The 18,319-nt window shown below is 41.8% G+C and overlaps 1 protein-coding gene across 2 annotated transcripts in view; it reads right to left on the bottom strand.

The window, feature by feature from the left end:
- Positions 1–18,319, bottom strand: part of stat5a (signal transducer and activator of transcription 5a) — an 86,010-nt gene that overhangs the window by 24,477 nt on the left and 43,214 nt on the right. Inside the window, exons 2-5 of one of the 2 annotated variants that reach the window (XM_079521616.1) lie at positions 12,587–12,642; positions 5,937–6,077; positions 3,639–3,795; positions 729–818 (exon numbers count right to left, since the gene is read on the bottom strand). In XM_079521616.1, the coding sequence (XP_079377742.1) occupies positions 729–818; positions 3,639–3,795; positions 5,937–6,077; positions 12,587–12,642 (444 nt within the window). The remainder of the gene's footprint in view (positions 1–728; positions 819–3,638; positions 3,796–5,936; positions 6,078–12,586; positions 12,643–18,319) is intronic. The other variant, XM_079521617.1, reaches the window with a different exon arrangement.

The raw sequence follows: 18,319 nt of genomic DNA, 5'->3' as shown, positions 1-18,319 counted from the left end.
CAATTCAGCCCAGGAGTTATTGATAGTCAGGTGTTTTATGGACCACTGGCTTTATGGTTTTATAACTCACGTACTGCTGGTTATAAAACGTGAAATCTAACTACTTTCTCCCTTACAGCTGTGGTTCTAGAAGGAAATCAGAAGGTTTTCCTTTTGGAAGGCTATTTCTTGGCATACTGTACACGAGTATATGTGTGTTCTCAGTGTTCTGGCCAGGGAACCAAAGCCAGGCACTGTACGATTTACGTGACTCATCTGGAACAGTTATTGTGCTCATCTGCCCCACATACCCGGAGTGAATTGTAAAAATAAATAAAACAGAACTTGATTTTTAAAGTTATTGTTACTGCATTTGTTTTGCTAGGAGATTTTGCTTGTTTTGTAGTAAATCGGCGGCATAGGCAATGAGGGTCTCTCCCTCAATGCGATCCCGAGCTCACCATTTCCATAATGTGTTAGCCACCGCAACAACGGGAGACCGTCAGTTGCCATTATTTTCGCGATGATGTTTCGTGTGAGCTTTTCAAAATGTGTTTCAGGGCACGGTGCAGGCTGGGTAATGAATAATGTATGGAAGCCACAGGTGTTTATTCATGTGTGTTTGTGCATAAGTGTGCGAGTGCATCCATACATGCATGTATCCACATTAGTGCGCACGCGTGTGTGAGTGCGCGCGTGCGTGTGTGTGTGTGTGTGTGTGTGTGTGTGTGTGTGTGTGCTTGACTCACATTAGTAGCTTCTCTTACAAGCCTCTGCTCTGTGTAGAGGATATGTTTGATGCATCGGACCAGCTCTAGTGGACAACGGTCATACGTGCTCTGAAAGATAAGGAGAACATGTGCTCGTGTTAGTGCTCGTTAGCCACTGACTTGGGGAGCAGGCCGGCACACAGGACCAACCAATTTAGTCCCATTGAGGCAGCTCGCTAAGTTTAGGAGCCCAATCCCTGGGCACGCTAAGCCCTATTAGCCCATTAAGACCAGGGCCCAATTTTTACAAACATCTTAATTAACACTTTTCTGAAAATCGTATGTTTAGCTGTCATGTGATGCTCAACCTTTTTCATATCAAGGTCTGCCAAAATTATACATTTTTGGCCGCGGACCGTACCCACATGTCAAAATATTTTGTTCGAGGGGCCCCCCTGAGTGAAAAATGTCGGTTTAAAAATATATATATATTCAAAAATAAACACATTTTCCCAATATGAAAAAATAGCAGATCTGCTATTTTTGAATAGCCAAAGCATAAAATAACGGTTAAAATGACACAGATGCTTTCCCGGCCTTGATGGGTTAGTCAAGCCTAATGAGATCCATCTCTGAAGCACAGTGCATTTTATAATATGAAGACATCATGACTCTCTGGCATATACATACACACAGACAAGCACATGTACGCATGGATGCACGCCACCTTACGGACACGCGCACACACACACACACACACACACACACACACACACACACACACACACACACACACACACACACACACACACACACACACACACACACACACACACACACACACACACACACACACACACCAGAGTGAGTGCATGTGTATGCATTTTTAAAACACATTGTGGGCAATGTCTAATGTCCACATGAGAATACACATGTATACACAGTGTGGTACTGCAATGCACGGCTTCAGTGGGGAGAGAGAAGACAAACAGATGAAGAGATCCATGGGGAAGGTGCTCAATAATAAATAGTAGCATTGAGTGGCTACCAAGGCCCTTGGCTTGGGCTGCCCTCAGCTTGTTTTCCTAATGACGGATACAAGCTGTTCCTAAACACCTTCAGATTCCTCAGTTTCTGAGAACTGCAGCCAGTGAGTTTGCGTTAACCACCTGCGAACCACTGAAATGGCTATCCAGTATCCCGTCACTTTGGACAAAATATGCCCTTGTCTTCTTCTGATAGCGGGATTCAATTAAATTAATTTCATTTAGCTTGAGGCGTTCAATGTGATTGTGCTTCACTAGACCTGTACGTGCCCGTCGGTCACCGGCCTACTTGGGATCGATATAATACCCATTGTTATAGCACCCGTTTTAACTATCTGTCTGTGTCCCTTTTGTGCCCATACTGTATATGGAGATATCTGTAGCATGCAATACCTGTTGTCATACAGTAGCACAGTTTTATACTGCATCAGACAGCACATGGTATTTTTTTAACTACTAACCTCTGTTCTAGTATTAAATTACTAATAATGTATTATTATGCTGTTTTCCCTAATGTAATGTAATGTACTCCATTGTCTGCCTGTTTTTGTTTTCATGTGTTTTTTTTGTGTGGACTGCGGATGTAAATTAGCATATTTGCTAAATCTGGGTGTATAGTGTATAGTTCATTCCCGTCTAAATAAAGAAATAAAGTAAAGTAATATGTTTACAAGACAAGATAGAGGCCTCGTATAAGACCCGCCCCCTTGGGCTTTTTGCCTCAGCCTAGCACTTTACCCTTCTTATGTTGTTCACTGTATTATTGTACTGTGCTGAATGAGAACAAAAAAGTTCACCCGGTCTGTTTTAGTTTATTGTAAGCCAGGTATCCCACTTCCCAGATAATGTTTTCCAACAGTTTTCACGTTTGGTATGGGCATTCTCAGAAGCCATGTTCGAGGAATAAAGAGAAAATGTAATGATGATGTTTGGGTATATTATCACTTATAATGTTTAGGTACATTATCATTCTAATCCTCTGCTGATGCTGTTCTACATACAGCCAACCAGTTGACTTGAAATCGCAGATTGAGGCTTTAACCTTTTTTGCTTTTTTGACCATGTCACGAAAATAGCCGATCTACAAGCTTACAAGCTTGTAGATCTGCTATTTCCGGTGTGTGACATGCTTTCAAAGAAGACATGCTGCCTTTGTATGGAATCCAAGTGACTGAAATCAGTCGTGGCGACTGAGAACTTGAATCCATGCATGTTGGTGTCATGTGTGCAAGGACACGCTGTGATTGGCCAGTAGCCACTTTGAGTGGCAGTCGGGGCAAACACTCTCGCCAGAACATGATTTACTATTCCGTTCATATCGGGTCCCAACTCGAATAGGGCTGAGTCGGCTAAGCAAACTTTGCAGCGTTCGACACGGCAACTTGCACGCTTTAGCTTGCTCTGTGGCGTCTCTCGTGGCACTTGTGTTCACTTGAGATGCTGGCTGGCGTAGTGTGGTTGTGTTGTTAATGCTAACCTTCAGCCAGCTGGCATAGTCAGTGTGGTTGTGTTTCTAACCTTCAACTGGCTGGTGTAGTGTGGTTGTGTTGTTAATGCTAACCTTCAGCCAGCTGGCATAGTCAGTGTGGTTGTGTTGCTAACCTTCAACTGGCTGGTGTAGTGTGGTTGTGTTGCTAATGCTAACCTTCAACTGGCTGGCGTAGTGTGGTTGTGTTGCTAATGCTAACCTTCAACTGGCTGGCGTAGTGTGGTTGTGTTGCTAATGCTAACCTTCAACTGGCTGGCGTAGTGTGGTTGTGTTGCTAATGCTAACCTTCAACTGGCTGGCGTAGTGTGGTTGTGTTGCTAATGCTAACCTTCAACTGGCTGGCGTAGTGTGGTTGTGTTGCTAATGCTAACCTTCAACTGGCTGGCGTAGTGTGGTTGTGTTGCTAATGCTAACCTTCAACTGGCTGGCGTAGTGTCCCAGTTTGATCTTGAGCAGAAAGCCGTCCTCTCCCACCTGGTGCTCGGCCTTGTTCTGCAGCTCCTGGATCAGACTGTCCAGCAGACGCTTGGCCTTGAACTCCTCCTGGGGGTTTTCCAGGTCAATGGCATCCCTGATGGCACATGTGCACATGCCCACACACAAAGACACGCATGAATGAATGGGCTAATTTAGTTTTGGTGGCTATAATGGACTGCATTCAATTGGATAAGTGCATGGCATGCACACATAGAGGTGTGTTCATTTGATTAAGGGTTGAGTCCCATGTGTCATCAACAAAAGTACTGTAAGATCTGCATATATCTAAATCCCGGAGCGGTTGCGCAAAGACCCGCCCGGCAGCACTGTTTAATGATAATGCAATGTATTTGTGTGTACGTTTTTTTTTTGTTGAATTACTCATGACAAAGTTGAAAAAGTCAACAGTATAGCAGCACGCTAGCAGACAATACACTAGTTCTGTCTTTCAATAATTTTATTATTATTGTTATTATTATTATATTTTCACAATCTGATACACAGATACTGTACGCCGGCTACTTTCTAATGTTTTAATAATTCACGCGACAGATGTATGCATATGACGGTATAGAGTTTCATACTGTTGACATTTACAACTTTGTCAACAAAAATACGTATACACGCACAAATAAATTGCATTAAACATTGCTGCCGGGCGGGTCTTTGCTCAACCGCTCCGGCTTTGGAAAATTAGCATAAGATCTAGAGGTCCTGTTCCCATGCTGTTCAAATATGCGTCATGGAGGGATTGAGACCTTAATTGTATAGGACGATATACCGTGTCCCTTTCAGCGTGGGGCTAATAGAAAGAAATGTGTCAGTTAGGATTATCTGGGGGTTTCTTTGTAAATGTTGATATTTGACATGGTAAATAACTCCTTTGGGGTATTTTTCGTCACTGTACACTTGCATACTGTATACGTGAAATCCTAATTAATGTATTAGGAGTGGTGAGTGCTATTTGTACAGATCCCGGGGAGCAGTTAGGAGTTAACCGATTCCATGCCGTTACCAATGTTACCAAGGCGGGATCGTGAAGCTAGTGCCAGTGAAATGGATCGTGAAGCTAGTGCCAGTGAAATGGATCGTGAAGCTAGTGCCAGTGAAATGGATCGTGAAGCTAGTGCCAGACTGCCAGTGAAATGTGCGACATAAACAAAGAGCCACCTCCGCCCTCCATATCTGTAGTCTAGCCTCACTTTAGGCTGCGTTCTAACTCGCGGACAATATATTTTCTTTAATGTTTTATAACGTCCCAAACATGGCACTTTATTCCATTTTGTGCAGTAAAATCACTAACAACCGTGTGCACGGCACGTGTACCGCGGATTATGATGTAGGCTGTTTCTACAATGAGAGGCCTGTGGATGTAGCGACGGAAGCAAAAGAAGGTACCAATAATATTTATAAATATATTTTTTTAATAAAATCTCGTGTTTCTTGTGGATTGCCCAGATGGTAATAATAGCTTTCCTCGAGATATCTCGTGGACGGCTTGGATTGTCTTGCTCAGGGACGCTTTAACACATACTGTAGACATTAGACAGTGTGGCCTCTCTATAAACAGACTGGGCTGCAGGCAATAACCTCCATGATTACCCACGATGGACATGAGGATTCATGGTGGAAATATATCCAGTTAGTATGATAAATACTGAATATTTGTGGCCAAATAATAAAATTGGAAATTTGGTAAAGCAATTTCTTCAAAAGCTTCCTTCAAAGTATTGGACCTTTGAAGGAAGACATTCCTTAATCGTGGGTGTTTGCTGTCCCAAACCAAATGCGCCCAAATTAAAGAATCAAGGTACTTGAACAATAGTTATTATGGGAGACATTTGGGGGAAATTTAACAAAACAAAACAAACAAAAACATGACATGACAGTTTAATCAGCCACACAGTCTAGCCACAGAAGAATATAATTTGGAATAACAGGCTTTGAACTTCTCATTGATGAGTTCTGGCAATTATGTAATGTCAAATGACTTTTCGTGTAACCACCGCACTCTGACTTCTGGTGCGCTATCCACTTCATAAAGGTACTGGGTCGCACACAGTGGCAAGAGGGAGTTTCAACTCTTTTTTATTTTCTACATGAAAGGATGACGAACGTTTCGTCTATCCAACCTGATGAAAGCGCGCATGCACACACACACACACGCACACGCGCACGCACACGCACACGCACACGCACACACACACACACACACACACACACACACACACTCACCAGATCTGGCCCTCAATCCACTGAGACAGGTAGTGTCGCACTTCGATGGGGAAGTGCTGACCATAGAGGGACTGCATCTGGTGCAGTGCATCTCCCTGGAGCTGCTGGGCCTGGATCCACACCGCCATCTGAAACACCCTGCTGGGAGGGGAGCAGGATGGTGAAGAAAGAAGTAAAGGGAAAGATATGTGATTAGGGCCAGTGTCGATGTTCTTAAAAGTGTACCCCTGGATGAAAATAGGGGAGGGTTTCTAATCTCAGTCCAAGGGTTAGGTCAGCTACTGTAATTTTACTTTGAGTCCAATGGATGGTCGTACACATTTTAATTCATAAAATAGTTAATCAATGAGACAACGATGGTCGTTAACAAGCCACCAACACACTGCGAGTGTGAACAACCTCAACAAATCTCCCTCAGAGAGAGAGAGTCTATTCAGCGTCTCAACGATGGTGATTGACACCCCTAGGGAGGGTTCATCTTTTTGAGCGGTGCACACCGTCTCCAATGGACAGCTGTGTGTGCACACATGCGTGCGTGCCTGTGTGTGCGTGCTCCATGTCCCCCACAAGAGGTCAAATGTGCAAATCGCAAATCCAAATGTCCACCACGGCCAGACTAGAGCCCACTTACTGTATCTGGTAATTGGCACGCATGAACACAATCCGCATTTAATAGCTATAGACTGGATTTGTAACCGGCAAAGTGAATTGATCCGTCTACTCCACCAGAAGCTATCTTTTTAGCTCCTCTTGTTTGATTCTCACTTTGTCACTGAACTGTCAATCTGGCTAGATGGACCAGTGTAATTAACTGTGGGAGGACCTGTCATCTGTTTGAGGAGACAGCGGAGGTCTGGCTATGCATGAGATTATTATTAACAGTCAAATGTGCAGTCCACTCGTTTCCTGTCATGTTGAGAATGGCATTAAAGAAAAATAAATATAAAACCCATGTTATATCAGATCAGTGTTGATTTCGTCGACTAAACTAGTCAGTGAAAAAACACTGACGAAAACAAAATAAAAACTACGTTTCGCTGACTAAAACAAAGACTAAATATTTTGACAATTTTGTCAACAAATAAAAATTAGACTAAAATGTTAGGGGACTAGTAGGGAAGATATCCAGTAGAACTGAATGACAAGTTATTTTATGTGAAAATAACTTTTTGTCGTCAATATCAACTGCAGAGTTAGTCGACTAAAGTCTTATGATATGTAGTCGACTAAAACTAGACTAACACTAAAACATTTCAGATGACTAAAATATGACTACAACTAAATCAAAATATACTGTCAAAATCAACACTATTAGATTATTCACAGTAGCCATGCCTCATACCAGTTAAAACAACGTTGCTCTGTACACAACAGTGACTAACTTTTGCCCTGTTGCACTATAAAGGTTGAGTAGGCTATAGTTCACACTCATGTGTCAAGCTGCAACCAGCAGTTGTTATTAACAAGCGCAGCTGCAAAATAAAATATAAACACTAAACAGTCTGATCAACCAAGAATCAGAATTCTCTTCATTTTCACCAGGTTTATTTGCAGTTATATAAAGAGGAATAAATATGACTTTACATCAATGAATGAATGTACGTTCTGTATTAATATTAGATATACACTGGAGGTAAGAGTTCAAACACTGAAGGTAGCCTGATTTACAATTTAGGCATTTAGCAGACACTCTTAATCCAGAGCGACTTAAAGAAATGCATAGCCATGGTTCACATGAAGCTTGGCAATATTCTGCACATTCGTCACTGACGTCACAGAAGCTTGCCCTCCCTGACAGACGCCCCAAGGACGAAGGAGGCGTCTACCTTTCTATGTGTATGGTCCCATGTAGTCTCCAAAACGCGACCCTGTTTTCAGCCCAACGAAGGGAGGGACGTTCCTACGAAGGGAGGGTCTGGAAGGAGCGCCGCGGCTTGTGATTAGGTGAGACGGGCTGTCAGTGGGGTAGAGAGTGCTCCGTTGTGTTCATTGTAGGTGGGACGAGGATTTACTATTCTGTGCCTATCATGGGCGCAACTCGAACGGGGCCGAACTTCGCAAACGTTCGACACGGCAACTCGGCTCGCTTTAGCTTGCTCGGTGGTGTGTCTCGTGGCTCAAGTTTGCTTGAGACGACGCCCCTCTGTCGCAGTCTAAAACTGCGGGGGGGGGGGACTGGGCCTGTGTGGGGAACTGGGCGAGTCCTCAATATTGATTCATTGCTGACAGGTGTGCCCAGACTCCAGTGCCAATTGGCGGCAGCACTTAAAAAAATATATCTCCCTTCTACCACCTCATCTGGTTTGAGCTGGGGGTGTTGTTTTTCTTGGCTTGCCATACCTCCCCCGGTGTTGGGTCTGGGACAGCACTTGTGCAGTTCTTGTCTCAGAGGAATTAGCTTGGACAACAAATGGCTCCTTGAAGGTGGATTCAGATGGATTCTAATTAAAAAAAGAAATAATGATGATGGATGGATGGAATGGATGAATTCTGCACCAAGCAAAGACCTCTCAGCCAACACTCACATGATAAAGATACTGCTTCTGTCTCTTTAAGGGTGACATATTGGGGATAAAGCATTAAAGGACCACTTCACCACTTTTCAACCTATCTTCATATAATAGGTCCTCACTAATAGTCATGATAAAATGGCACGATTTTTTTCTACTCAGTCTGTGTCTCATAGGAGGGCTGTGGGCAGTTTAGAAACCGTCCTCCAGTGACATCATCATTAGGCAGATTTTTTTACAAAAATGTTTAGATTTTCATTATCGTGAGAACGATGGCTTCCATTTTCGCATTGCAACTTTTCAGGACTAGAACGCCTGCAGTTTTTATTAGCTTGTATTCCCCATCGATGATGTCACTGGAGGACAGTTTCTGAACTTCCCACAGCCCTCCTATGAGACAGACCGAGTAGAAACAAATTGCGAAATTTTTTCATGATTATTAGTGAGGACCTATTATATGAAGATAGGTTGAAAAGTGGTGAAGTGGTCCTTTAATAATGTCATATTAGTGCACAAATGCACGTTTAGTGCGTGTGTGCGTGCACATGCTGTTTATGCTCATGAACATGCTGAGGGCCCAAACAGGATTCTGTGTTGAGTCAACAGGTGCATGATGAGTGGGACTGATTAGTGGTGTAGACCTGGTGTTGGGTCACTGCTGCTTGTTTCCAGTCAATACACCCACTCGCCATTCTCAAAAGTGGCACATTCCCCGTCAGCAAATGAATGATATGAGTGTCCAAGTGAATTGTGTGTGTGTGACCACACAACTTTAGTTTTTTTCAAACAAAGGTTCATGTTTTAGGTTGTTATTAGAGAAAGTAAAAGATGAGTGTTCATTTTTCTTCATTTGCCGTTTTCTTTCGTTTTAGGGATTTTAGCTGTTTTTGACAGCATTCGAGCATGGGGCTAAATATGTATTTCTTGGCCTGGGCCATGGCTCAGTGGTCCAGGCACCTTGGCTGGTAATCCAGTCTGGCAGTGTGCCGCGGGTTCGACTCCCGATCCCGACGGCCTTTACTGCATGTCTTCCCCCATCTCTCTCCCCATTTCCTGTCAGCCTACTGTCCTCCGTAAAAAATATAAAATAAAGGCGAAAGCCACAAAAAAAAAACATTAACAAAAAAAATTTTTTTTTAAAAATTAAAAAATAATATGTATTTCTTTACAAACTTTTATAGCAATTCATTTTTTTATTATTTACTATAGTGCTAATATACCCCAAGAAATTACATCTGGCCACAAAAGATCACAAGATCTACTGAATGTGACAAACTGACATATTGAGCCTATGACTCACAGTGTGGCGTTCCCCCAGTAGGCTACCTTCACATTCAGTAGATCCTGTGATCTTCTGTGGCCAGATGTAATTTCTGTCAAAAAACGCTAAAATCCCTAAAACGAAAGAAAGCAGCAAATGAAGAAAAATTTACACTCATCTTTTACTTTCTCCAATAACAACCTAAAACATGAACCTTGGTTGAAAAAAACTAAAGTTGTGTGGTCACACACACACACACAATTCACTTATTCACTCAAAAAACTAGAGTTGTAATGACCCCTCCTTCCTGGCTTCTGTGCGTGTGCGTGTGCGTGTGCGTGTGCGTGCGTCATTTTGTGTGTGTGACTGTATATCAATACCTGTGTATAAGGCATAGCAGTGGGCGTGGTTTTCTGGACCCACTGAAAAATCTGCTATTCATTATTCCCATAGAGATTTACACAAATATTTATATGAATTATTTTATGCCTAGAATCCAGCCATCCAGGATCCTGGTGAATCATGACCATAAACCTTTGATTCTGTGGGGATTTTTTTTAAATTAATTCATAATATGATATACTACATTTAATTAATACCCTTTGTTTAGCGGTTTTCATTTTTCTTTCTTCACAGAATCAAAGATGTTATGGTCATAATTCACCAGGAAAATGAATGGCAGATATTTCAGTGGGTCCAGAAAACCACACCCACTGCTATGCTCTATAGTAGTTTTCAGTGTTTTACTGTACATATATACTTGGAAGCCATCATTAAGTTAATTTAATATGTGCACTGATTCAAATGGTATACTTGGAACTTGCTACTTCTCTAGCTATCCGCTGTATAGCCAATAAAGTATAGCCAATCACACCATTGGTATTTTGCTTATTTTGTGTTTTTTTGTATGCAGTTTCGAGTTCAATAATTCCAACCATCGATACATGATCCCGTTTTCCGATACATGATACAATTTACAATTTTACAATTTAGGCATTTAGCAGACGCTCTTAATCCAGAGCGATTTACATTAAGCAAGAACAAAAAGCATGGGAATACATCACATATGTAAAATGCATTTATCGCGAAACATGCGTAAGCTAAGAACGTGACTAGAACATATCTATATAATGACACTACATATAAACTATAACTAGAACATATCTATATAATCACACTATACATATAAACTATACATATATGCTATACTATGCTGTACATACAGTATATACTATGAAGTGCTATGACTACATACAATGCACTTATTGTGCTGTCTACATGACATGCTATAAGTCTGTTTCAAATGCTATATAAGTCTAAGAAGTGCTGTCTAAGGGGGGTAGGGTAAGTGCTATGGGCCATGATGGAGTCTGAAAAGGTGGGTTTTCAGACTACGGCGGAAGATCGGGATACATTACCCCGATATTGGACACAGACCAAGCCTTAATGTCAAGTATACTTGATGTTGAAACGTACTGAATAACTCAGCATTCAATTACATTTTATTACAAGTTCTCTCAATACACTTTACACGTAGGGCAGTACCGACAGAGATCCCACCCAGAGCAAGCAATTTTGCGACAGTGGTAACGGCATCAAATCAGCATTGGGATATTCAATCTTTTCTCTCAAGCTCACTGATGATCATTCCTTCCAGGTTTCATGAAAATATGTCCCTTGGACATCCTGCTAACAAACAAACACACACATACTGTACACACGAACAAACAGGAAGGACTGCTTCCATTGGCCTCATGCATGCGTCGCCGCAGGCAGACTAATGAATGAGTCCTGTTCTGCGTGTCTGTGAGGACTTCAGCAGCAACGTCCTGTACAGTTGGGTGCCACCGATATTGTCCCTTATCATTTGACCCATTTAGGCCTGACCTCAAAATTAAAAAAAAATCCTTCTAAATCCTCCAGTTTTCTGAAATAAATATTTTCACGATTTTTCAAAAATAGCAGACCTAGGTCTGCTATTTTTCAATAGCTAAATTATAACATAATGTTTAAAACACCAAAAGGGGTTCCCGCCCAAAATGGGTTAACTGTCCTTTTGCGCAGATCACGCAAACCTCAGCAAAAAGAAAAGGACAATATCGATGGCCTCCAACTGTATATAACCAACCCACAATGTCAGCTCATTGAAGGAGGAGCCTAACAGGAAAGAACCTTTCCTCTCTCAACCTTTTCCTGTCCTGACCTGAACCCCCATGGGTGGCTGCCAGTATGCAGCACATCCCTCCATCCATGGCCGCACTCAAGTGCGCGCACGCACACACACACACACACACACTCACACACTCACACACACACACACACACACACACACACACACACACACACACACACACACACACACACACACACACACACACACACACACACACACAGTTTGCTGTGTCTGTGTGTGTGTTGTAATTACAGTACCAAAAGACAACACGTCTCGCTGGCCATCGCCTCAAGGTTCACGCCACGGTCCTTTATTGTAACGATTTGTGCACATGCAGGTACATAAGTTGTTCCTTTTGTCTGTCCCCAAATTCTGTCTCTTTATAGGCTGCGTTGACTCCAGGCGCCTGCCTAGTGCCTGGTCCTCACCATTAGCACCATCACTCTCCCACCTCCAAGTGAGATTGAGATGCCATCCCAGGGGACGTCTCACCTCCCCTTAATTACCACAATAACCAAATGTCTCACTACACCTCGCCTTACCACAACAACCCAAATGCCAGCCCACTGTGACACAAACCGACACTTGCACCAAGACAGCCACTATGTATCTTTATTCTTTCCCTGTTACGCTCATGAGACACTTCCAGGACTATCGACCGCACACAACACAAGCATTATTACAACAACACAAAACTGCAACTTACCTCGTCTTCAGCTCTGTTTTACCATGAAAGAGCAGGAAATTCTGAAGGAGGAGAACCTGAGAGGGAGAGAGAGAGAGAGAGAGAGAGAGAGAGAGAGATTGAGAGAGAGAAAAAGAGGAAGTGAGAAGGCTTTTCATCTTCAAACATTTTACAATCTACAGTTTGTGAAAACAAGGCATTCTCCACAGAGACGGGAGCCACACAAGGACCATTTAATGATTAGAAGACACAGTGGCCAATGACTAGCCTTACGTAGAGCCATACTAATATCACTGTGTGGAAATGAGTCTGGTTCCCCTCAGTATTTAGATTTTTTTCCAAGGGGCGGTTACGAAAAGATTCAAATCGACTCTATTGGTTAGATCTACAAACATGTCACACTGACGGGGCAGGGATGTGGGCATATATACTGTAGCAAGATGAAGCTCAACTGGATGATAATACAGTACAAATAAAAACCCATTGTTCACCTTGTTCACCCTACGGGCTGTCTTGTGTGACAGACAGGCAGTGGGAGGTGTGTGTGCCAGTCACTTTCTTCAACGCCAGTTGCCGTTCCCCTCTTACTAGTAGGGGCTTTGCCCCTCCCTACTACAGACTAGTTTTATTTAGCTGATAAAGGATAGCTTTAGACTACGGCGGAGGGGCACTGTCTCCAGCGAACTTGAGCTCGAGAGACACCACCGAGCGCACTAAAGCGTGCGAGTTGCTGTGTCGAACGTTGTAAAGTTCGCTAGAGCAGACTCAGCCCTGTTCGAGTTGCAACCCGATATGGACAGAATAGTAAATTATTATCCGACTCCCCAAGTCAATGCCAACACTGAGCAATATTTATTTCTCACCACGGATTAACCTCGCGTCAGTGTCACCAGACTATCCATCTCGGAGGTGGGTGCGGGGATCAGAGGAATGGGGAGGCGGGTGGCCGTGGGGGAGCTCAACGACAACATTGAAGAAAGTGACTGGCGGTCGGGCTGAGGGGGCTTTATTAGCACTTTCTGAGTTGGTCTAACCTTTTTTTGGTGTGTGGGTGTCTGTGGTGGTAAAGAGGTCTGGTTGTCGGCTAATATTCATTAGGGCTGCATGATTATTGCTAAAATTATAACCGTCTGATTTTACTTAATATTGTAATCACAGTTACTAATCACAATTACTAATACCTTAATTGGCTCATTGTGATTACTGCACCATATCTTTTTGCCAACTATTTCATGGCCTCTGTGATTTTATTGCGTCTCTGGGAGCCGGATAGGTAAGGACTAAAGGAGATGTACAATATTCTGGTTATTAACCCTTGTATAATGGTGAGGAGACAAGGGGCAAGGTGCAACAGCTCACCCAAAAAAGGTTGTCGGTTGAACAAATATGAAAGTTTCATTCATATTATGTGTTATATGCAGCCCTATAAAGTATTCAACAAAGGGCTGGTGTCCTTCAGGAGAACGAGGACACGCTCAGGCTGTGTCAAAGTGCTGAAAGGGGCTGTGGCAGCTGCAATGTTGCTCTCAACCGCAATACTGGAGGGTTAAGGCTACATTCTGAAGCACTTGGAACCAGAGACTATAGTGCGGAGGGTTTGAGGAGTCAGACTGCTCATGATTGATTATAGGGACAGCTCCTTTTCCTGGTTGGACCCTGAAATGCAGAACATCAGGAATCCACATGCTGGCAGCAAGCTGCAGACAAATATGTGCATATCTCTGTTTGACCGTCTGAATCTCTCTGCGCTGTCTCCCAGTCTCTTGCATGCCCGTCGCCCTGCTTTTTTGCTGTCCGCAGCTCTTGCTCCCTGCAACGCTCTCATACGGTCTAAATTGATAAGATAACCACTGATATAGGGCTGCAACTAATCAATTATCTTTGTAGCGATAAGTATATACAGTATCAACAAATCACAACATGGTGCAAAGCTATTTTCACAGTTTTTGAAAATGTTGAGTTGCTGACAAGAAAGAAAATAATATTTTTTTCTCCCCTAAAATTGATGATTTTATTCAAATGTATTTATCTTTTCATAAAAAACAAGATATTTTTATAATCGATTAAATCAATTAATTAACTGTTGCACCCCTAAACTGCTATTAAAAAAAAGAAATTATCTAATCTCCAAATCTTGTCTAGGATTTGCCATGGTGTTGCTTTTGGAGCGAGATGCCGCAGCAGGGAGATGTCATGTGACATCTGTCTACTGAGGACAGTCTATAGCCAACAGGGCTGTTCTGCCCACTACAGAGTCTACACTGATCCACCTACAGTATATTTACTGCCAGTGGTGGAAGAAATACTTTTACTTAATTTGCCTCCGAGTTGTAGTGGGGTAGAAGTATACATTATGGAAAAATGGACATACTCGAGTAAAGTAAAAGCACCTAAAAAAATGTACTTGAGTAAATGTACTCAGTTACTTTCCACCACTGTCAACTGTAGCCCTGCACCTCCCTCAGCTAAAATACGGGCCTGCCTGACAGTCTTATGACTCCAAAATGGGGGGGATGGAGCAAGAAGGACACAAAGGAGAGGAAATCCAGCAAAGGGACAATGAGCCGTAGAAGAACCCTTATCATGTGTTAGTTAATGCCAACGGTTACACTTGGGGAAACAGGTATGAAATTACCCCAGGCCATGTAAGAACTCAAACTCAAGTCAATCAGCAATACACAGCCAGTCAGTCATAAGCAAGCCTTCACTGACTTTCTTATTACTTAAATTATTAAATTATTAGACAATTTACCACACACCATAAAAGGGTCCGTTTGTAACTCGGAGAGTTTACATATGTGGTTCATGCATGATCATGGATTAAAGCAAAATAAAATATCAATCCTAATCTGCGATTTGTAAAACCGCATGAAATTAGAGTACCGCACACAATTTAGCGCCTTCTGTGTTTCATAAACAATTGGCGCAATATTTAAAAGTGTGATGTTTTAAATAGCCAACGAGTTGAAGAAATTGTGAATTAAGGCTTTAACCTAGACTTTTATGAAATACCGGAGATCATTAAGGTTTCTGTATTATATTGCTTGTTTGACCACTTTAAATAGTCTTTAATCTTAATGTCTAATAACCGAAATTAAGATTACAAGCTTAAGCGTAGAAGATAGTCTATGTTTGGTGAGTGACACGATTCTATAGAAGACATGCTGGCTTCTAGGGAATTTACATGACTCATGCCGTGGCGACTGAGAACTTTAATACATGTGTGGTTGCATTTGAAGACTGTCAGAGTAAAATCAACACTGAGGATTTGATTGTATGATTACTGTGATACGGTCTGATACCATACTCGCACTCGCATACTCCTTCTCTGTCATGTAAAGTTATGTAAGTAAAGTAAAGTGTCATGTAATGGTAAAGTTGCTAACATGTTGAAAAGGAGGCTGAAAAACAGCCAAAAGACACACACATCTAAAACATATACTAGGCTGGGTGCCAGATAAAAAAAGTGACAAGAATAAAAAGAGTCACACTTTTTAATTACTGAATCCCAAACGTATCTTTTACTTCATCTGTAACGTTTTGAGCCGACCAGGCTCTTCTTCAGACCTTCCAAAGTTGTACATACTGTACTGTAAAGGAATATTTTGCACAGTTTCCTAACATTTCAGTCATTCTGCTCATCATGAAAGATTTTTTAATTCTGCTGGATATTTTGCCTCTGATAAAGCAGGGGAATATAAATGCTGCACTAGGGCTGGGCAATTAACCAAACTACTGTATATTGAAAATATTTAGAACCAATAATTAATTTATCTCGCTCATATAGGTTAATTGAATAATCGAGAAACAAGTCTTTATATATATATATACATATACATATATATATATATATACATATATATATATATATATATATATATATATATATATATATATTTATTTATTTATTTATTTTTTAAATAATAAACTAGTTAGTCTGATTAACCTTTAAACCCTATATTATACTTTGTTGTACAATGGTGGCGTACAAAAAAAGAAATTGTCATACAAAATGTTTTTGAAGGTAGCTGATCCACTATAGGTGTCATGATTCATTGCATTGTGAGCTTGTAGATCTGAGGGAAAAGTTTGAATTATGATATTGAGCCTTAAGGTGCGTTGGACTTGGATGGTTAGAGCGGCGCGATTACATACAAAGTCAATGCAAAGACGAGAAGTTGCGCCACGAACGGGCACGGCGCGACCTGGCGCAGGACAAACGGGACGAACCGAGGCGAATATTTAAATTCCCCTCTACCCCACACACACACACACACACACACACACACACACACACAGACAGACACACAGACACACAGACACACAGACACACACACACACACACACACACACACACACACACACACAACAATACTCTTCAGATGGCCTTGGGGAACAACTCTACCTTGGCCTCCCTTTCAAAGACCATTTCATGTCATTCCCTGTTATCTTTACGACCGATATTCTCCCAAAAAAAGACAGGAGAAAAGCCTTGGCTCGATCTACAAAGAACTCTAGCTCACACCGTATTTCTTTGTTGTGTTATTTGAATTTATTGCAAATAGGACACACACACCCACACACACGCACACACACCCTAACCAATTTAACACCATGGTAACACTAGCCACTCTTTGACTCTGCTAGTGAATTGTCGGTTAAATAAAACACACACTCCCTGTTAAGCCTGATATATTATTTGGTGACATGTGATTTTTTGGCTCGACAACAATAACTTACTTTCAACACTTTTTTCAGTTGAAATTTTATTTTAGTCACTCGCATAAATCAGTCTTTAAGTTCAGCACCCTCTCATTACCCATAAAGTCAAATGGTTTGATAGTAGGCCTAAATAGCATGTAAGTAACTTAAAGTAAGTTAAATCTTGTTCACTTAACATTGGCCCATGCAAGCTTTGACTACTGTCAAAATAAAATGTCCAGCCAAACATAACGGCTATCATGGGGAAACGACTCATTGCTGCCATTGAGGAGGATTCTGATTTAGATTTTTAATGTTATCCTATTTACATAACTGCTTGTTTTTTTAAAAAAAATACTTTTGTTGCAACTTGCCAGCATTGAAAACGATTAGCTGTCCCTCCACACAATCCTGAGGTTCAACTATTTATAATTATACTTCATGGAGTCCCTCAGAGTTCCATACTTTCCCCCCTCCTGTTGTCCCGCTACACCAGGGGTTCTCAACCCGTGGGTCGCGACCCCTCGGGGGGTCCCCAAATTATTTTCAAAAAATAAAAAATAAAAAAATAAGATTTTTATTGTATTTTATTTTTTATTTCACGATTTTTCAAAAATAGCAGACCTACAAGCTCGTAGCGCGCCACTCGGTGGCGCGCTATGAGCTTGTAGATCTGCTATTTTTCAATAGCTAAATTGTAGCAGTCAATTTATATTGGGGGTCGGGAGGGGGCGGGGCGGGGGTCCCGAGACATTGCCAAAGCATTTCCGGGGGTCCCCGGCCAAAAACGTTGAGAACCCCTGCGCTACACCAAATCTCCAAAGCTCACGTTATGCTGCGCTGTCAGCTTGTAGATCTTCTATTTTTGCTGAATGTTCGATTATTATGACAAGCCCAGAATAGGGAGGTTGAATTAATGAAAGGACGTTTCGATCTCGAAACGTTGAATTAATAAACTAGTCAAGATGAGTTATTCCTTACCAGTGTTGCAGACTCTATTTCTTTCTCTTGAATTAATGAAAGAACCACTTCCATCCATAGAGTAGGGCCATG

This window comes from Electrona antarctica (assembly GCF_951216825.1).
Source record: "Electrona antarctica genome assembly, chromosome: 14".
NCBI classification, from domain to species: Eukaryota; Metazoa; Chordata; class Actinopteri; order Myctophiformes; family Myctophidae; genus Electrona; species Electrona antarctica.
The sequence above is the reverse complement of the archived record's forward strand: the minus strand, read 5'-3'. Positions and strand labels throughout refer to the sequence as shown.